The 23,215-nt window shown below is 32.5% G+C and overlaps 1 protein-coding gene across 1 annotated transcript; it reads right to left on the bottom strand.

Annotated features, from left to right (window-relative positions):
* Positions 1-110: 110 nt before the first annotated feature.
* LOC113402869 (3-hydroxyisobutyrate dehydrogenase, mitochondrial) lies at positions 111-20,353 on the bottom strand. The gene is made up of 6 exons (XM_026643215.2): positions 20,147-20,353; positions 13,668-13,850; positions 11,030-11,147; positions 8,628-8,838; positions 1,461-1,617; positions 111-292 (listed from the first exon to the last, which is right to left on the bottom strand). Exons 1-6 carry the CDS (start codon positions 20,276-20,278, stop codon positions 131-133), a joined length of 963 nt encoding a protein of 320 aa, XP_026499000.2. The 5' UTR covers positions 20,279-20,353; the 3' UTR covers positions 111-130.
* Between the last annotated feature and the right edge of the window lie 2,862 nt (positions 20,354-23,215).

Raw genomic sequence — 23,215 nt, 5'->3', positions numbered from 1 at the left:
AACTAATTCTTTATAACTGCACCGTATATTGTCCAGTAAATATTTACTACACGAGTTACAAAGTCGTGAGTACTCATATTCATAGCCTGAATGAATAATAAAACTCAAGGTAACTGTTTTACATTTTATTCTACTTCTTCGCAGCTTCTTCCTTCAAGAGCTGATATATAAACGAGAAATCCTTCTGTCCGTAGCCACGAGATTGCACGATGCGGTATAGTTGAGTTGCAACAGCTCCCAAAGGTATGGGAGACCGGATTCCTAGAGCCATCGAGCTAGCTAGCTCCAGGTCCTGAAATCAAGATAAAGGGTATATTAATATCATGATAGAAGAATTATTGAGGAGTTCATATCTGCCAGTGTAATGTTGAATATAATTAATGTTTTTTAACTATTTTATTGATATTTAACTACAGATTCCAGTAAAATATAATAATTTGTATTTAATGCCGAGTCTAGATATCTGATACTGATACTGTAGCGGAGTGGTACCGTCAGGTCTATGGTAGCTGATCAAGTCTCATTAAGACCATCTGATTGTGTTTAATATGAAATTAAAATATCACCAGCGGACAACAGCGGCGGAAATTCGCTGTCACGTATTTTATTATTAGAAAATTGATTTCATTTTTTTTTTAATAACTGTTATTGGAAGGTCGTATTGTGGAAAAATATTAAATTGACATTTTTATGAATCGCTCACACATAGACAAGTCATCGTGAGTTTTGATGTAATCCATTCGTCTTTAAGTTTATATTTTTATAAGAATTTATGTAGCCGTACATTCGAAATTCGAAACTAAATTCAATAAATGAAAAGGAAAACATCGTGAGGAAACCTGCATGTGTCTAATTTCAACGAAATTCTGCCACATGTGTATTCCACCAACCCGCATTGGAGCAGCGTGGTGGAATATGCTCCAAGCCTTCTCCTCAAAGGGAGAGGAGGCCTTAGCCCAGCAGTGGGAAATTTACAGGCTGCTAATGTATGTAATGTAATGATACTGGTGAAAATCCAATAGAGCATTTTTATAACGAATACTTTGATGGCCAAATCAAAGTCAAAGTCAAAACATATTGATTGTCAAGTAGAAATATCTACATACAGAAACAACTCAGACCTGAGCTAAACCAGCGAAAAAAACTCATTGGGACCTTTCGTTTTTTTTTTTTTAAATGATATTGACGAATTATTTTTCATAGTTCTATTTGAATCAGTCTGGAGGCGATTGTTACATTTCCAATGTGTTACGAGTATCTTGGCCTATGGAGGAACATATAAGTAACATTAATAAAGTACCTGATGATAATATAATTCAAGTGAGTTTATATTTAATACATTTAACATTTGTTTTCATCATTTAAATCAATAAAATCAATAAAAATTATGTAACAACTTCGCAACTTAATTTATAAGCAACTACAGATACAAATATGTAAATAAATATATTTAAACATACCTTAACCATCAGCTCATTCTTGAATCCACCATCGTAGTCCCTGCTGGATGGTGCAGTTGGCACCAACCCAGGAACGGGGCAGTACACTTCAGTGGACCAAGATCTTGCTGACGAGTTGTTTAGCACATCCAGTAAAACTTTCGGGTCAAGTCCCATTCTGAAAGATAAAACTTACAATCAGGAAAAATTCTACATATTATAACAAAGTAACCCCCGCGTCTGTTTGCATATCTGATTGCGATAATCTCAAAAACTACCGCCCTTAACCAATATTGATTACGATATAAACCCTTATTATATCTGTGCGAAGCCGGGACGAGTAGCTGCAAAAATATACATAATGAATTTATGTATATTTTTGCAGTTACTCGTCCCACACGTATATCACATTATGTGTATATTTACTTTACATAAGCAGCCTGTAAATTACCCTCCGCTGGGCTAAGGCCTCCTCTCTCTTTGAGGAGATGGTTTTGGAGCATATTCCCCCACGCTCCTCCAATGCGGGTATGTGGAATTCTCATGTGGCAGAATTTCGTTGAAATTCGACACAACAGGTTTCCTCACGATGTTTTCCTTCACCGCCGAGTACGAGATGAATTATAAACACAAATTAACCACATGAAAATTCAGTGGTGCTTGCCTGGGTTTGAACCTGAAATCATCGGTTAAGGTTATGTGTATATAGTAAAGTACATTTTGATTGTGATATTTAACTTGTACCAATGTTGCAAAATAGTCTCCAATCAACAGAACATGCCGTCGGTATAACGACAGACGTACAATTACGCAAAGTTTTGCTATTTTATTAAATTCCTTACTTAGTTTAAGCATAAAATTAACGATGTACTATTGGACTCATAATGATAGATATGTTAATGTGAATGTACATATCAGTTTAGTTATATATATTTTTTGTTAAACTGCGTTTAAATTATTTTAACAAGTTTTATAGATGTATCTCAAATAAATAAGTTTTATCTTGTATTTACTTTAAAATATCACTTTTTTTTATTGAAATAGAAAATTCGTCAGACACGTCGATTCTTTATCAAACATTTTACAGAACTGTGTTTCAAATGAATTCAACCCTTTAGCTTTTACAATAGAAAAATTTCAGCAGTATTTTTAGAGTGAGTCGTAAAATTTCTCTTGTGATATTTCACCGAGCGCACGACCTTTTAAACGACAGGAGTGTACGAAAAGCATACTTTAAAGCGTCAATAGCTCAGCGGTATCTGGCGAACCTAATGACGTGAAAGTCTCAGGTACGATCCGAACGTGAGCTGGACACAAGATTTAATATTAACGGTAGTAAAATACAAAAGTAATCATTGTGATATAAGTATTTCCCTAACAATGGAAAATTATTATTGAGCGTTGTTGAAAAAACTAAAGACGAAAAGAAAAATTAAATTATCTTCAACTCGCCAACCAGACGTGAATCTTCAACGAATTGGCGACGAATTTCACTTCGACTCGTTTAATAAAAAACCCTACACCCTTTCATTTACATATAAATATGATTGGAAGGTTTCATTTTGTCCGGACTGTCTGCTAGTATAACCGGGATCGGTAGTTTCCTTATGAATTAGGGCTGAGACGACCAGAATATCAATTTTCCTTGACTTCGAATTTCTTGTCACAAATAGCCCATATCTCACGTTACTGATATATTATTACGTATAATTCAAAATTAGAACTGTAAAATGAACTAGTAATAACAAACGCGACTTCACTCGCGAACAAGCAAGCAAACATAAAAATGTTGTCATCGCCAAACATCAAAATAACACAAGTCAACAGATAAAAATAAAAATAGAAAAGTTACGCTTAGGGTACAGACATCTATGGAGATTTCGTTATTGAAACCAATATTGCGGCTTTTTAGCGCGATATGTTTGATCTCAATGTATACACCTGAACATATTTTTTTTTGCTTTATATTCATCGTATGCCTCGATCGGTGATAAGGGGGCTGGTTTATTTTTTGCCGCCGAATGGAATTGCAATTCTACGAGGAAATATTACAAGCATTCTTGCCAACATTCCACGCAGTCGATTTTCTTTCTGTATAATAATATTTTTAACGAATGGTCGAAGACAGCAGGAGTTTTAAGTTCTTTTAAAGTTAAATTTCACAAAATACTTTCTCAGTGCGCCATTTAATCACAGAACTAAGGTTTTCTAACTTTTATTTATGTCCTATAATTTAACATTGATAATAATAATCAGTCAGAACATTGTATTTACGCTCTAAACATATGTATATGCTAAGCACAGGAGTGTCTCTGAATACCTCCTCTAATCTGAAGATTGCGTCAGTAAAATTATTGCCATGTGGTCTTTCTGTGTTTGAAAAAAGGCGTTATGGGCCTTTCTATAAGAGACATAACACGATTATCACGATGTTTACAATGCCTACAATGTCCGCTGAGCTTAATGAGCGTTTTTATGTTCTGTGAGACTAACATGTACAAAGTAAAGTAACAGTTTACTAATCTCCCACTGCGGAAGGAAGAACTTCTCCTTTTTAAATAGGTTTGAAGCTGATTTAACAACGCTGCTCCAATGACAGTTGGTTGACATAAGTGTGCCGAATATTCATTTGACACATGTAGGTTATTTCACGAACTCAAACTCAAATTACTTTATTCAATATAGAAGCATTACACTTGCTTATTGATAGTCAAATTAAACACCGGTTCGGGAAAGGAAACCTGACCTGAGGAGAACCGGCGAAAGAAACACAGCGGGTCTTTCTTTTCGTCAAACTATTGATACGATGTTTTCCTTAACCGTGCACGAAATAATATTTAAAAAAAAAATAACATATTTAATTTTGAAATAACTAAAAATGAACACACGATAAGACGCAGTAATTAATTAATGTTGGAATACACGAACAACAAACACAGACCAAAGATGTTACAGTCAGCTAATTATATTATTAATTTGATTAAATGCAAGACAAGAAGATACAGCCAAGTAAATTGCATTTATGCATCTATCTTAAGTAATTCAACGTTCGCTGAGGGTGGCGATTATAATCCAAAACACTGCACTTACTATCAATAGTTCATTTTTTTTTTAATTACAAAATACTAGTGTTGCATATCGATAGTCCACTATCGATAGTTAAGGTGTAAGCGATACTATCGATAGTATTGTCACGTGTCAATACTATCGATAGTATCGATACTATCGATAGTTTTGTGCTATCGATAGCTAATAATTTCCGATAGTATTACTTTCTCAAGATAAGTAATTTAGTAGGCCAACTATAGTGTATATTTAAATGAATGAAATCAAATTTACCACAATATTTGCTTTTTAGAATTAATACATTTTGTGCGGAATAAGGAATAATGAAAAATTTGAATGTGAAAATGTTGACAATATTTCTTGTGTTTGATTTATGAATAAACATTAAAAATACTCATAACATTAAAAAAACTTTTAGGAGGACGGTGGCATTACAGTGAAACTTTTTTGTAGTAATCTTGAGTGTAGCGATTAGAATACATTACGAATACATTACTTACATTAAAAAACGAATACTATCAAAAAATCACTGGCTATCGATAGCGCAAAACTATCGATAGTCCAAAACTATCGATATTATCGATAGTAGCAATAGTATCGCTACCACCAATAGTATTGATAACAGAGAGCTAGCGATACAATCGATAGTACTATATTATTTATTTAACTCTTTATTGCACACCAAATATACATAAAGATACAAAATATATTTTTTTAAAAGAAAATTGGCCAAGCAAAAGGCGGTCTTATGGCTTATAAGCCATTTCTTCCAGACAACCTTTGGGTTTAGAAGGATAATGTGTATGCAAGACGGCAATATGGTGGTGCAGTAAAAACTTACATTATGAAATAATAACGAATACAACTCAATAAATATAGCAAATACATAAATACAAAAAATACTAATAAATAGAATATAAAGCAGATTATAGATATTTATAAATAAATCATATATACATACATATATCTATATAGTATATGTAATAAAAGCAGTAGTATCGCTACCACCAATAGTATTGATAACAGAGAGCTAGCGATACTATCGATAGTACTATCGATATCCTGAATAGTTTTCGAGGTCAACTATCGATAGTCAAACTATCGATAGTCAAACTATCGATAGTCAAACTATCGATAGTCAAACTATCGATAGTTCTGCAACACTGCAACATACAAAATCACTTCACATTAGTAACATAACCAGATCACTTATTTGAATATAATCATAAAACACTTATACACTAATTAACTAATAATATCGCGATTTGGCACGTAATTGCGTCAAAGCTAGCGTTTGCTTCGAGCAGCGTAACGGCGAACTGTCTCAAGCTGTCTTGGAGGCCCCTTTTTATACCATTTTTGTGAATTGTAAAATGCGGGTATCTCGTAATTTCTTAAACTTATTTTATTAAATTAAGCCGTATGCACGTCTAGAGATGAAGGTAGTTTCACATAGGGTTACGTCTTGCCTATCTTTTAATTGATTACCATAGTGTTCTCAGTAATATATATATATATATTTATTACCAATTCAATATTGTTTTTGTAATCGTAAGTTTTAAGAAACTCTGCAATACTCAAACAGATAATATATTTTTCATTGGGTTAGAAACAGAGGCGATTATAGCTCAAGTTAAAGTAACTTTTAAGTAACAACATATCCTAGTGGTAGACAAAGGAATCTCCCTTTGAGGATTAGGCTTGCAGCGTCACTACGATACTCCGGATGGTTGTGAGATGAAATGTCGAGGGAGTAAATATCGAACCTTTGACTTTCACACAATGCGGCCCCGTCTTTTATAGTCAAATATACATTACAATCTTACAAAGACAGTAAGGTCGTAAGTTGATCATAATTTAAGCAAATACGTGACATAAATAAATTGACTAGCTTTGGCCCAGTATATTAACAAGCAAAAAAAGTCAACAAATAGAGGATAAAAATTTACTGAGCAATAGAGGTATTCTGTAAGAAGAATCTCAAAAGTCACAGCAAAACATGCGTGTAATATCGGAATGTGATATACAATATTGATTACAATAATTCTAACTTGGCCTTTTAATAAAATTAAATCTCAGCACAAAAAAAAAAAAAAAAATACGTCATATTACTGAATACAATATTACATTATTATTATTATATATGTATATATAAATTAAATTCTACTTTATTGACATAAACTCTGTGATTAAAATTATGTAAACGTGTTACTACTGAGTTTCTTTCCGGTTGTTCACTGTAAAATCTACCCCCCCGAACCGGTAGAATTACATTAATTCAATACTGATACACGATGATAAAAAAAAATTTATGAATCTACTTCAGTAAAGAATATTTTGATTTGATTCCATTTGACAAAATGTATAGGACACACGCATCAAAATTACACAATTTTGATGCGTGTGTCCTAATTCAACATTACAGTGAGTTACGAAGTGAATTCTTTCAGAATCACAATTGTATTTCGTCTTTGCATAAATATAAAAAAAAAGGATTAAAGAGTTTGAAGTGGTTATTTTAATTACATTTTGAAACTGAACAGTGTTAATGACGGTACAAGCGTTTAAAAGTTCAAAACGCCAGCCCTAGTTCAAAACGCAAAGTACGACTTTCCTATTATAACATCCCTTTAAGGCAGCCCTACTAAGAACCTTTTGTTATTAAACTACGTGACTATATTTCCGGCTTTCATGGGAAACTGATAGGAATTAACTATAATGAAAAGCTATGAACTTGGACGCCTGTAAATTGTGAATTTCCTTGGATTTATTTCGTTCTAAACTAAATGGATATTTGGAAAATTAATCAAATTTAAATATCGTATTAAAATGAAATACAATAATGTCGTCGCATTATATATTCGCAAGAGGTGAATATTATTCAGAAAAAAAGAGAACCTCGTATCCTTACTAATATAACAAATGTTAAAGTACGTTAGTGTGTTTGTGTGTAATATAACAGTTATGTTATACCCAATCTCCTTAGACAGGTAAACAAATTTTACAATATCTCTCAAGTAAATCTGTATCGCAAGGTACATAACCTATAAAATTTGTTATTTCTTTGACATTGAAAATATATTTAAGTGCGACTCCTGAAGAGCCGAGATGGCCCAGTGGTTAGAACGCGTGCATCTTAACCGATGATTTCGGGTTCAAACCCAGGCAGGCACCACTGAACTTTCATGTGCTTAATTTGTGTTTATAATTCATCTTGTGCTCGGCGGTGAAGGAAAACATCGTGAGGAAACCTGCATGTGTCTAATTTCAACGAAATTCTGTCACATGTGTATTCCGCCAACCCGCATTGGAGCAGCGTGGTGGAATATGCTCCAAACCTTCTCCTCAAAGGGAGAGGAGGCCTTTAGCCCAGCAGTGGGAAATTTACAGGCTGCTAATGCTAAAAAAAAAAAAAAATGCGACTCCTGATACATCCATTGAATTTGATTTGGACGAGCATTATTTGCTTAATGAGTGACGATCACTTTAAACATTGACAATTGCAAATTACCGCCCTCTTGAAACCTTTAGGTACATATACATATTGGTACAAACAATTGCTGAGCCGTCTCAGCTCAGTGGCTTCATCGCAAGCCAACTTACATTAAACTATTATTATTATTAGTTAAATTCTTAGTAATCCACTACACAAGGCTAATAACCTATACATATGGATGAGGGGCCATTTTTTGTGTTATACCTAGCTGAAAAAACTATTAATTCAACTTATACCAATAAAACTTGCATCAGGTGTAGCGCGTCTCGGAGAAGGTTTAAGTATACAATATTAGTATATAAGTAGAGGATAAAAATTTACTAAACAATAGAGGTATTCTGTAAGAAGAATCTCAAAAGACACAGCAAAACATGAGTGTAATATCGGAATGTGATATACGATATTTACTACAATAATTCTAACTTGGCCATTTAATTTAATTAAACCTCATCACAAAAAAAAAAAAAAATACGTCATATTACTGAATACAATATTACATTAATGAGAATAATACCAACTTGGACTTTGTCTCTTTAAATATATATATTCGCGACAAGCGTGAAATTCGTGTTCTTGTTAATTTTATAAATAAGAAAAACTATTTATTTTTTTAAAAAAATACTCACTTGATACCCATGTTCATACACTCAGCTGTTGCCATACCAGTGATACCCATTAGCATATTGTTGCTCAGCTTAGCAACTTGGCCGGCGCCGCTGCCTCCACAGTGGAAATGCTTGGCTCCCATTGCTTGGAGCATTGGTAAGGATCTGTCAAAATCGTCTTTATTACCACCGACCATGAACGCTAGAGTTGCATTCTGAGCGCCCATTACACCTGCACCAAGAAAACATTATTGTTATGTCGTCCTGACTGATTTCGGCCAGGGTAGCATGTCTCCAGGGAGACTAGCCGACTGTGCAGGACATATTATAGTACACAACTGTGTGGGCAAACACAGGGCTATCTCTATTCCGTTACTGTCAAATCATCGGTCAGGATCCGGACTTATTTGGCTTTTGACTGCGAATTTTTTGCCCAAAAAATCCAATAACTATGCATCGACCTCGCCTGGGGCTTGAACCCAGCTAGCCATGTCTACCCACTATACCAACGAGGCAGTCAAAAAAACATTATAGCAAAGAGCTGAAATTCAATTTACTAAAATATTAACCATTTTTTGATTAGATAATCATTCATGAAAAATTAAAGTAAAAATCTACATTCAATATAGAAACACGATACACGTTAAAAATATCAATCGTGGTTTTTTTTACTTATTGTGCTATTGTACTTAAAAATAGTATTGTTTAATTTCCATACAAAATATGTATTGATTGATTTAAAAAAAAAATAACTACTGACTATATAATCCAACCAAATGGTTGACATTAAACCTAACCTAACCTAAAATGACAAGACATAACAACTAGTGCTTGTAAGAAATATATTTGAATAAAGAATATTTAGGTATTGATAATATTTTTTTCTTTTTATCAAATATAAAAAGTATAATTAAAATAATCAGTCGATTATAAAATTGACACAATTTCGTAAATGCCAGTATATTTGCGTTATCATTATGCGTAGTATTTAACGGACAAAAGTCAGTAAGTTATCGAGCAGTATTATATAATCAATAAAACAATAATACATCACACAGAGAGCGGATATGGACTAGTGGCTAAGAACATGTGAATCTTAATGGATTATAGTTCAAATCCAGGTGTCACTAACTTTTCATATTCTCAATTTAAATTTTTCGTCTCCTTGGTAACATTTTGTGTTGTTGTGCTCCGGTTTGCAGGGTGAGTGAGCCCGTGTAACTACAGGCATAAAGGACATAAGATGTCTATGGGCAGTGGACTTACCATCAGGTAATCCGCTTGCAAGTCCAGTTACACCTTTATTTATTACGTTCCACAAATCAACTATCAAACAGATAATTATTTCAGATTGGTATTTCATAAATATTGTCAAGGGTACTAAAATGGCCACAGGGTTGAAAACCCAATATCACACGAGCATAATGCCACGGGTGGAAATTATTAAATTATAATAATCTACAGTGTTACTTAACAGTTAATTTGAAGCATTTAATACAAAAACACAGTGACGTAGGACTTCGATACGAACCAACCGATTTATATTGGTCTCAACTTTGACTCCTGATAATTACGAAACGTGCAAATCATATGTCCAGTGTAACTACAGACAAATCTTGGTTCCAAGGTTATTGGCGTATTGGTGTTGTAAGGAATGGCTAATATTTCTTATTTGCCAATGTCTATTGACGATGGTGACCACTTAGCATCCGGCTGCCCATTTCCTAGTCTATATGACAAACAAAAATCTAAAATATAGGACGCAATATGAAATAATAAACTCATTTTAAATATTGGTTAAAGTTTTGGCAACCAACCTTCTCTAAGGAGAAACGGATTTCCAAACTTTGGAGTTGAATTCATCACACTGTTCCCAGATGGGATTGGGAATTCTGACACGTGTACAATTGGATATACATGTGACAGAATTCCTAAGAATTCCAACCCACAAAAGTATATTTCATCAAAAAGTTTTCATTCCACCGAGTAGAAAAAAGTTGAGAATTTTTAAGCATACATTAACCTAAATACTCAGGGGTCTTTGCAAAAACTTGGACAGGTATTCATTGACTAATAACTATTATTATTCGATTAACTTTTTATTTTTAATATAGGTTGGCAAATTGTCTACTTTATGGTAAGAGGCTGCCCATAGACATCGGAACTATAAAAATAATAACCATCGCTTACTTGGTCAATACACCATCAATCTATGGTAGGGTTATATTAAGATATATATTTCGATTATAAACATGTCCATTGTGCTTGTAGCTATACTAGCTCACTGGAGGTAGAATAAATGATGAGTGACTACTCATCTAGACCACCTTTCACAAAACCCAACTATGAAGTAAATATATTCACCAGATGAGGTGAAATCTTATGCAAGAGTATCATTTCATTAAATACAAGTGAAAACGTACCTCCAGAGACTGGGGCGTCAATGAAGCCAACGCCACTTTCGGTAGCGACGGGGAATATCTGTTTGGGCACATTCGGATCCACGGTACTTGAATCGATGAGCAGTGAACCTTTTGGGACCTAAAAAATAGGTTTTTCTTACTTTCGAATAACAAAAATGAAATAGCTCCAGTAAGAGTTTTTAAATTATTCATTAAAATATATCTAATAATGAAAATCAGTCATCGGCTCAAATTTCAACCCATTGTTGATAAATAATACCTAACCGATATTTAAATTAATACAGTAATATTTATATTTTAGTGAAATGCATTTAATAAGCACTTTTGATGCTTTTAAACGACAAGTTAGACTTGCTAGTTTTTTTTTTTTTATGGCATTAATTGGCGGACGAGCATATGGGCCACCTGATGGTAAGTGGTCACCACCGCCCATAGACAAAGGCGCTGTAAGAAATATTAACCATTCCTTACATCACCTATGCGCCACCAACATTGGGAACTAAGATGTTATGTCCCTTGTGCCTGTGATTACACTGGCTCACTCACCCTTCTAACCGGAACACAACAATACTGAGTACTGCTGCTTGGCGGTAGAATATCTGATGAGTGGGTGGTACCTACCCGGACGGGCCTGCACAAAGCCCTACCACCAAGTACAGTTAGTTTGCTAGTTATGTTAGTATTACGTCAAAGAATTCACACTATCTTGAGTGTAGTTTTTTTAGATGATTATTTGATAGTGGGCTAATTTATCCGTGTAATATTATATTACTATATTTTAAACTATAAGTGTTATCTGGTCTTTTTATTTGACTATAAATATATTAATGCATCATCATCTTTCAGTAACCTTGAAATTAAACAATAAAAAATTAATACGATATACAAACATAGTATATATTTACACGAAAATTATCTACAGCTAAAAAAATAGATGACAAAAAACTATTTTGTATAATAAATATAAATACCATATGTGCTTAAATAAGAAAATTAGTATTTAAATTAGTATTTAAAAATATTATACATCGTAATTTTTCTTATACATTTCTTTCAAATTTAGAAAGACCTACTAACAAAATATTACAAAAAATACTCATTATTATTATTATTATTATCAACCGAGAAATAACCACTGAAACTATAATAATTGCCTAAAAATATTTTACGTCGTCGTACATAAAAATTATTCCGCATTTCTTTGAAAATTGCTCGAGACTTGACTTCTCCGTCTGTTTCAAAAAGCCTTTCATCAGGGGCCTATAGAAATTTCGTTTCACTTCAAGAGAGTGAGCGTAGATTCGTATAAAGAAAACATAACGATACAGCTTTCACACAAAGAGGTTTTATTTTTCTTTTCATTTTATTTCATCACGTAAATAAAGTCTGCCACTATAAATGGACTTAAAAAACTATATCATTATTTAATACTGTAATATAAAAAGTAAAATATTATTTAAGTCGAGATAAAATTGTATTATATATAATTAAATAAATAAAATAAAAAATGTTTATTCGTATTTTTGTGATCATTTCGTTACGAAACTATTTCTCCTATAGTGATGAATCTTTAGTTCGTTATTTTGGGTATCCAGTAAAGGTTCCAGGCACGAAAAAAAGTATTTTTTTTTTTATTTATGTTTATTTCTCTGTAGTATTATGTATTCGTAGAGCAATTGAATGAAGAATAATTTATATAATAGTACACCGTAAAATACTTTGTATATTATACTTATGTTTATTTCAATAACAAAGTTTAAAAGTATTTTAATAAGAAAGTTCAAACGATTTTGCTTAATTTACTATTTCCGAATGAAGATTTTATTGAATAAGGATTTTAAACAATACCTATTGTTATTCAAAGTTAATTTAAAGTAACTTGATAATAATAATATTTCCTTCTACGTCTTGTTTGTTGTTATATCAAAGTAATTGCTAATTATACATTTGAAACAACTGTGACGTATTAAAAATGTCATAGAAGAAGAAAGACTTAACGGCCTTCGTTTTGCTTTGGTAACTTTATCAATTTATATTGTTTATTTTTCAAAGCCTTCATCATCTAACATAATAATATATTGTGACCTGTTCAGGGCGTGAATTCTACGTACAAATTGTTACTTTATCAAATCGAAATTAAATAGTTGCCGTTTATCCGTTGTCTTATTGTACTAACGCAACAATCCAGTTGCGTTTCGAAATAATAAAAATAATAAAATTACTGTAAGATATATATGTAATATATTTATTAATTGTGTAATGTATTTATATTATTATTTATAATAAACTATAACATGAAAAAATAAAAATAAAACAATAGTCAACGTAGGACACGTCTTTCGAGCAGGACAATGATTCAACTCCAACGAATATCTGCTTTATATAATAATATGCTTAGTAAATAAGAGAAACAGCGTAAGCTGCCACACCTAAATAACACCGAAAAGTGATACAAGGCTCGGGAAACTGTGAGCCCGTTGATGTAGTGCAATTTAAATAGAAACGATAGAAATAAGTAGAATTCTGATAATGCTGAGATTTACTTTTGTGAGGAATTTTGGAAGTTTGATTGGAATAGAAACGCGAATGCATCGTAACCGTTACGAGTTAGCATATTGATAGTTTTTTTATTACTTACATGTTTAACAACTCCATCTTTGCCGAGATATGCATCAAGAACGACTTTGTTGCTTGGCAGTATGGACACAACGACATCAGCTCCGTCTACCGCTGCGGCGATTGAGGTGGCACCAGTAATACCATTCTTGGAAGCGGCTGTCAAGGCGTCCTTTGACGGATCGTATCCACGCACATTGAAACCCTGAAAAAAAGTAAAGTAAATATAGATTTCTTTAACAACTATATTGTTAACAATATTTGTTTTGTACCAAAAGAGTAAAGAGCGACATACATAATATAAACAAATAATAAAATTAATGGTATGTACATAAGACGGACAATAATAATATTAACGGAGAAACATTATTTCTGTTATTTACACAGAAATAATGTAAAGTACCTTTGTAGTAATGTAGTGTACATAGAAGGTCAGTAACCTTTACTTTTGATCATCACAATAGTAACTATGAACAGATGTTGGTTGCTGTTGATAACATATTTTTTTAGGTAATTTATTTATATTTATTTGTCAACCTTAGAGGTTTGCCGTTCCTTAGAGTTCGAGCTTGCTTCGTACTACATTTCATCAAATTTGTTTCAGTGGTTACAGACAGACAGACAGAAAGACAAACAGACAGACAGACATATAGACTTTTTAGGACTTCATTTTAATAATTTTTTATGTAAATAAAACTATTTTTGGTATTAGAAAAGTTAAACGTATGCCGTTTTAGCAGAAATATATTGATTACTTTTCAAATTATTTGGCAAATGGAAAAACGTAGTTAACATTTCACTCAACAATGTACTTACTGAAATATATATTTGCAATAATATTCATGAAACCTTTATATTTGATAATGTAACATAGAACACGCTAAGCAACAAACAGTTATTGGTTAAAATAAATTCATTGGCTGGTTATATTCATTTATAAACTTATGGGCTGATTTCCTACTTTGACACGTTTGACACGTAAAAGACCAGTACCTACTCTGCCATTTCATTGTATTTAGAAAGTGCGAGGAATAAAATGTTTTCGCACACACTTAAATATTTCAAGCGCAGTTCATTTCCAGGCTTGTCTACTTTGACCATAGTAGCATCAAGGCTGACCGCAATAAGTCCCGAATTTGGAACATTCAATGTTTTAAAGTAAAATAATAAATGACGCAAACGTAATTGATAAATTTGCCAGAAATAAAGCGAGACGGAAAATAATTCATAAAATTTCCAACTTCTAATTTTAAATTTAGATTAGAGGCTCCGATGGACATGAGCCACTAAAACTAAGATTGTGTATCCCTGACCTATAGTCACTCTGACCTACTCACCCTTCCAACCAGAACACAATAATAATACAATATTTATTTTTGACGGTAGGATATGTGATGAGTGGAAGAGGGAGGAACCTACCAAGGGCTTGCACAAAGTTCAACTAGCACAAAGTAAAATATTTCTATAATTATCTATATACAAAGGAATTGAGAAGGCACCTGTCACGTTTTATTTCATATATCATTTAGGTAATCGTTATATAATTTATCTTGTGTAAAGAAAAAATAAAACTTTATCTAGTTAGTAAGAACCTTGTACCTAAGTGTTAAATAAATGACTGACTTATGTTGAACATAATATGATAAGTTTGACACACAATTTCATTAAAATTTTACGTTGGACATAATTCTTATTGAAGTCAAAACATTTAAACCTGAACAGTTCCTTTCATTTTAACCGACCGTATTTTGTGTTTTATTATTTAAATATGTCATACGTTTAACAAATCTTCATTCCATGTGAGCTTTGCATAGAATTAGTTTTTCTCAATGAAATGGATATTATTTTATTTTATATCAATTGATGATGTAATGTTAATTTTAGCCACGGCGATATCTGAAGAGAGACCAGCAAACTACGCAAGGCATATTACAGTACAAGTGTACCAGGTGGACCCAGAACCTCGAGCTTTGTCCCCGAGTGTTCTAGAATAGACCAACGCGACGTCTTTTGACTTTTTTTTAAACTAGAGATTAAGGCTTACTTAACTAATATTACAAATGCAAATGTGATTTTTTTCGCTAACCTTCTACATCTTAAGATTCTTCTTATCATACATAGACATTTTCAAGGGTACAAAATAAGACATAGGATACCTAACACCTAGACCCCACCCCTGAAACAAGCTGGGAGTGGAAACTAATAAAGTATCAGGCTTGAACCCAAAATCGTTGCGTTTTTCCCGATCCCGATCGTAAGCAGCCCGTATCCATCCCGTATCTGCCACCTTTTTCAAATCGTCTGTCCACCTCGCCACAGGCCGTCCTACGTTTGCCTAAGCGTGGTATCCACTCTGACACGTGTTAACTCTATCGGTAATCCAGGCCCCTGGAGACACGACCAGCCCATACTATATTCAAAACCACTTCCATATCAGCGAGCTAATTCTAATGAAATCGTAGTTTATAATTGGGGGGGTTCTAACTGGATCAGCTCGGCATACTTGAGCTAAGATTCACCGACTGGACCATACCACATCAAAGTGATATGAAATAATTGAACTCTCGCTATTGATATCCCAATACGAAAACGACATTTAATACAATAATATACGGCTAATGTATTTTTCATTACTATTCGACCTTAAACATTAACGCGAAAAGCGCCCATCTGCATTATTTAACATAATATTTGCATTAATTGAACTGATTTTAATTTTAAATACCAGTAAAAGCCAGTATTAACTGGTGTCTCGAATTTTTTAGGGTTCAACTTCTAAATACGAATGATTTGACAATAGCTTCGATGATATGTAGTTCTTGTAATATTTTTGATATTTATATATATTATAAGTTGGCAGCCTGACGAATGGTACCTGATGGTAAGTGCCCATAGAAATTAGTACTGTAAGAAATAATAATTATTCCCCATATCACCAATGCGCCACTTACTTTAAGAACGAAAATATTATGTCCTTGAGAGGAGTGCTCACTCACCTCTCAAACTGAAACACAACCATACCAATTGCTATTTGGCGAAAAAATATGACGTGATAAGTGGGTGGTACCTATTGTGGTGATACATCTATTGGATCGTCTTGGGGGTATGACCGAATCGTGTACCATTCGGCATATATTAAAAACAACGTTAACAGAACATATTAATGTGATTAATTTGTATTTAATTCATGTCCTGTTACATAATGGAGAAAAATATCGTTAGGAAATCTGCATGTATTGGATGTATCCTACCAAATGTGTATCCGAGCCCACATTGGAGCGGTGTGATTAGATAATTCTCGAACCTTCCTCTTGCGACGAGGTTCAACGCTGGAGTGGCATATTTACTATCTGTTACTTTATGTATAAATCTATATTTAAATAGAAAAAGACAAAACAGTTCGATTGGTCGTAATTTCATTTTAATAAAATAAAAAAAAATAGGAAATTAAAGTAGACAAAAAAGTTTGAAACTTGGAAAATGTATTTGTTAATTTCGACCACTGTGCTAGTAAATACTCGAAATTGTAATTCATGTACGGAATCGAGAGAATTTAACTAGATTTCAATGTTTCTGTTTTCTTTGTCCCTCATCCTTATACAGTTTGATCACCCGTTTTAAATTTTTAATTGTGAAAACGATTTCAAACGCATCGCTTTAAAGGCGATCAAATATTAGCTCTTGACGCTCATACATTATTTTTATTTGCATTCCAGATTTAACTTTCTACGACATTTGAACTTTACTTTTCATTACAAATATTAATATATCTAATATAAATTATCAAATATTATAAGAATTAACCCTTACAAACTTGTAACCACTTCTTTCCGTTTGAATACGGTACAGAGAACGTTTTTGGACAATGGTGTTCGCATATAATATAATCAATTTATTAAATTTAAAAAGTGTATTAAGACTAAATTAATAAATAAATCTTATTATTCATTAAAAGAATACTTTTAAGAAAAAACGCCTGGATTTAGGCTCGGGTTCTATCACAGACAAAATTATATTATAATTAGAGTTTAATAAATGTAACAGTAATTTAGAATAAATACTGTCTGAGAGCGGTCATACAGTTTGCAACGAAATACTATTCGTAATCACGCTGCTGTTATCATATAAAACGCGATATCAGATACATTAACACAAACATTTATTATATTTACTCTGATAGAAACCAAACTTGCGTTTCAAGGTCAAAGTAGAATATTATCTTTATTGATATGTATGTATGTAATTCCATATCACATCTCGGCTTAAGGGCAGAGAGAAAAGTTGAATAAAATTAACGTGATTGCTCACGTCAGTGGAGTTATTCTATGAACGAACATGAAACTGAGTATGATATCGTCGTGAAATGTGAAATGATAGTATTATTCGTTTTACTGGCAGTCTTGCCAAACGAATTCTTATTCATTAATTCAAAACGTATACGTAACGTCTATTATTTTTAAGGGAACTTAAACATCTATTCTAATATTGGGCTATTCTCCAATAACAAATTTCAACTTTTTTTTTTCAGGTACGACTAGTGTCAATGCGACCCACAGATATTAGCCCTAAAAAAAAAATTATAATGATAATCCGCCACCAACTTTGGAACCAAAGATCCCTGGTGCATGTAGTTACATCACTCACTCTTCAAACCGGAACACAACAATACTAAATATTACTGTTTGGCGGTACAACACATGATTTAGTGGTTGGTACCTAACCAGACCGGCTAGTACGAAGCCATAGTGGTGGTAGAGCCCCAAACTCAACAAACATATTATTATTTTAATATCTAAAAATAATATGATACGAGTAGGTATATAAAATAATGCTATTCATAGAAAATCGGATCTGTAAACGTGGATGGCTAGTGCGGGTATAGTTCTTACCAAAATTCCACGCAGTCATGATTTGTAAAATAAATCCTCAATGTCAATCATTCCTATGCAAATAAATTCTTTAAAGTTAATTTAAATAAATAAATACGTACCTACAGATTTAACAATTCACAACATATATTTATATATTCGATTTTTTAATAACTACATTTGTTTAATTTATAAACTAACCGCATCGAAATTACGATGTCATTAACGTTGTCTCCATTCGCTCGTTAACGAGATAAAACACGAACAGACAATATTATATTCATCGACATTAAAACGAGTCGGTAATTTAATTATCTTGACAAAATATACGGAAATAAATAATTAATTATCAGCCTCTAAAACCTTTTAAGGAGACGAGCTGTGACAAGATTATACAGGTGGCATACTTGTGACACATGCAGGTTCTCTTACGATGTTACCTGGGTTTGAAACGGTAAACATGCTTTACGAATCTTGTCTTCTATTTTGAGTCAATAATATCCGAATATACGTTTTTATTAAGACATTTTATCGAATTGATTTTGATCATACAGAACATACTTATTGATGATAATTTTATTCATATTATATAGATGTTATTATGATTAGGTATAATTAAAACAAGTTCTAAGACAGTAAAACGATTAGTATCGAGATATCTAATTTAATTAATCTATTAAGTAGTTATTTTTATTCAAATTTAAGGATAGTTTGTCTTCCATATCCATACTCATTCCATTGGAACATAGCATTGGACAAGATTGGAATAGTCTCCCATTGTCAAATAAGTGTGGAGGCCTTAGTCTCGCAGTAGGATTGCAGGGATTTGATTACTTTGTCTCTCATATTATGGTACAAAGGAGTAGTGAAGGACCAGGTACTCACAGGAATCGGCATAAAATGGTAACCGAAATGCAACGTACCATACGATCAATTCCGGGCCCCATTTCCGGTTATTTTTTAATGGTGAAAGAAACCTACCTACAGTTCCATTGGAGAAGCATGTTGAGTTCTTTGCCTAATCTCCACCAACCAGTGGGATATTAACAGGCATTTCTTTTTATTTATTGATATTTTTAAATTTAACTACGCAACACGTTCAAATAATTTCAATTCACGTCAACAAGCAACCGTTTTATACATACAATATTCAATTATTCGAAGTTCATAACGCCTACGAATGAATAATAAATATTAGATGTAATTTAACTAACTCCAAAAACGGAAATAAGTTTAAAAAAAAGCTTTGTTATGAACGAGCTAATGAATAATACCAGTTTATATCTAAATATACTAGCGCATACGAGCATACGTCTCCTACAAATATATACATGGCTTTTCTTTAAGAAAATAATTTGATACGAAGTTCAACCTTAAGTAGGAATCCGATTTACGGAAATTCGCTATTTTGATCTCTGTGTCCTTCTGTTATTGTGATTATTGCTGTCAATATCGCACATCACGTTTTATAAAACATTGTAGTATCTTGATATACCGCCGAGTTTCGAATTTGTTGTTACAGAATAACCCAATACCAGAATAGGCGTGTCAGTTTCGGCCGATATAAATGCGAACGATTACAAGTTAACAGAATACAATTAAGAACACGCACAACAATTAAAAATTGAATTACCTTCTTGACAAGATTTGCCGCCATATAACCTCCCATGTTCCCGAGGCCGAGGAAAGCGACATTTTTATCTGTCTTCGAGCTATAACTCCTCGTGGACACAACGAAACACCGGCTGATCGTGCGCGCCGCCATTTTGTAAGCTATGAATAACACGTTCGTTACCGGCGTGTGCGCAACGCGACTGGCACTGGGCTGGCATAGCAGCAACGGGTTCTCGCGCACGTTGTTTACAATAAATTAATCTGTGATAAGAATTATAATTTGTGTTTGTTCTTAATTCATGTATGTTTTTGCATTACGCAAATTGTTTAAAACAAACATTTTATTGGCGTTATTAACATTTTTACACGAGTATGTTTCAATTAGTAAAAAAAGTGTAATTACAAAGATAACAGTAAGTCTTCTTATATTCGTTTTTGACCCGTATTAATAATAACATAATTGTTCTAAATTCTAAATGTGATCACCGGTTTGTTGCGTTGAAAACTTGTTGGAACGAAGATAAATTAAAACTGACATTTGCGAAAAAGCAAATCCGCGCAAGGGCCTCTGAGTTTTGATGTGGTTCATTTATATATTCAATAATTCATCTTGTTCACAGCGGTAACGAAAACATTGTTAGGTAACCAGTATGAATCAAAAGATGGTTCAGTCAATGTATTAACCAAACCGCATCGAAGGTGTAAAGGGCTCTAATCTTCTGAAAATAGACTGAGGTATCAGCCCAGTAGTGACATAATTATTTACAGACATTTGTTTTACTACGAGTAATTCATACTGTATGGACTAATAAGGTTATACACATGAGGCTGTCATATATAGATTTATAATTTCAAACTAACAATTGTACTATTAGTTTACGACTACGTAACAAATACTATGTTCACTTTTTTGAATGTATTAATAGTTCTTCCTTCAATGAGTACTTCTTAGAACCTGATGACTGCTGATTTAAAATACAGTTCTTGATTATTGCATTTAAGAAAATATATATCGACTTGATAAATAACAGAAAACGTATTAAGAAGTATTCAATAAGTAGGTGAGGATTTTTTATTAATTATAATGTACTATAATATATAACGCTGTCTTTGGTTGAAGCCCCCCCTCAACTAAACCTTGATTTTTTTTGCAAACGGTTCATAAACAAACGACTTCGCTGTATAAACAAAAAATGTATTATTATGTTATATGTATACAGCGACATCACCAAGGTAGATTGGTAAGTACTCAAACTGCTGGCAGCATAATTTAGACTAATATTTATTTTTATTTAATTTCTCACTTGTTATTGCAACAGTACAACATTCAGACGTTTTGAATCGTTTTCAACGAAAAGACATGAATCAACGAAAGTTAAAAGGCTTATTAAATCGAAAACTTGTATTTATAATTTAAAGCCTCTGAGACGGTAAAAGCTACGCTTTCGATTGAATTTGTAATATTAAGATGATTAAATTGACTCGTTTGAACTCATATATATAAATATATATGTGAGTAATTGGGTTCAGCTATAAGTTTGTTTTTTCTCTTCGTTCTGAATTCGAAATTTTCATAAGCATGTGTGTATATTTGTATAATTATATTCATTGTATAGGTATGTAAGTGTATTTAAGCAACTTTTTATAATAAAAAATACCTACATACATATAATTTATAACAGCGTAAATAGCAAAGGTGTATATAAAAAAATTAACTTGTATAATTTATTTTAATAAATTATACAAGTGAAATACTTGGGCTGTTTCTTATTACAATTTAACCTTAGAAAAAGAAAAGATATTTTTTTTGTTTTTTGTCTATTTAAATATATTTATATTTAAATTATAAAATATTGTAATTATTCTATTAAATTTCCATCTATACATCGAAGTGGATAATTTAAATACTTATGTAACCGTGTACATTGTTTATTTCTTTAAGTATTAAGTATATATTTAAATGAATACCTATCGTATCGTGAATATTTGAAGCCAATTCTGTGTTCTAGAAGACTTTATTATAAGACGCGTTTTACATGCGAAGTTGAGTGAGCAACAATGTTTTACCTATGAGTTCCGTTGCTAGTAAGAGTGATCAGTAACAGCAACGGAGTGATAGAGGGTACTTTAATTTTGATTAAGGAGAAAGTTTGACAATTTACACCACGCTGTTACAATGCGAATTGGTTCTCCCTTGACGGATAATAAATACTAATTAAGCACATTCAATTCAATGGTTCTTATACCGGTTTTGGTCCCAACAGGCTGTTAAGATTCAATGTTGATACTACTGACTAATTCACTACGTGATCTCTGAAACAATTGGTCCGATTGACGTGAAATTTTGAATAATCGCGACACAAATTTCGCGACGTGGATGCTCGCTCAGGAAGGATTTTTGCAAATTCCGACATCATGGGTCGAAGTGGGAAGGAACTTTGTATGAAATTTGCCTGTACGAAATTATGACGAACAACTAATGTAAATATTATAAAATTTGTACCTATCTATATGCTTTTAAAAATTTTACCTAAAGCCATGAACTTACTCTTAAAAAAGAACAAATCAAAATTATAAAAATAAATCCAATAATTAAATGATTACTAGTAAACTAGGTTTTTACAAATTCATTTTTTTTAAATACCACTCTCTTAAAATAATCTGCTAATACAATTTATCATTCCTATACCATCTCAAGAAAACGTCAAGCATAATAACTATAATTCCGTCGCTATGACGTAGAGTATATAGAGAATTTTAACGGTGTGTAATCGGCCTAATAGTGCGTTGTTTATTCATAGAATTGGGCCACTCAAGGTTAAATGACGTCAGAGAAGGCGTGACACTTATTATAATCTAAACACACGGAAAACTGTATCTGAATACTATCAAATGGATTTTTATTCTGATTTAAATTATACCGTGTCATTTGTACTTTAATTCTTGAGGTATATTTATTTTACATATTTCATAACAGTGTGGGTAAGTGATGAGTTTATTAGCAATTAATTTAGTAGTCTTAATTTAGGAATCTGACTAAATTAATATACATATATTCTTTTATTTTTGGTTATGATTGCTCAAATAT

This window comes from Vanessa tameamea, chromosome 9 (assembly GCF_037043105.1).
Source record: "Vanessa tameamea isolate UH-Manoa-2023 chromosome 9, ilVanTame1 primary haplotype, whole genome shotgun sequence".
Taxonomy (NCBI): domain Eukaryota; kingdom Metazoa; phylum Arthropoda; class Insecta; order Lepidoptera; family Nymphalidae; genus Vanessa; species Vanessa tameamea.
Note: the sequence above shows the minus strand (reverse complement) of the source record. Positions and strands in the feature narration are given on the sequence as shown.

What these genes read in the sequence shown, in the direction of transcription:
- LOC113402869 (XM_026643215.2), bottom strand. Translation starts at nt 20,278, where the DNA reads ATGGCGGCGCGCACGATCAGCCGGTGTTTCGTTGTGTCCACGAGGAGT. An exon ending in TGACGCCCCAGTCTCTGGAG is followed by an intron (nt 8,839 to 11,029) that starts GTACGTTTTCAC and finishes TTCTTGGTGCAG; the next exon opens with GTGTAATGGGCGCTCAGAAT. An exon ending in TGTATGAACATGGGTATCAA is followed by an intron (nt 1,618 to 8,627) that starts GTGAGTATTTTT and finishes TTTATCTTTCAG; the next exon opens with AATGGGACTTGACCCGAAAG.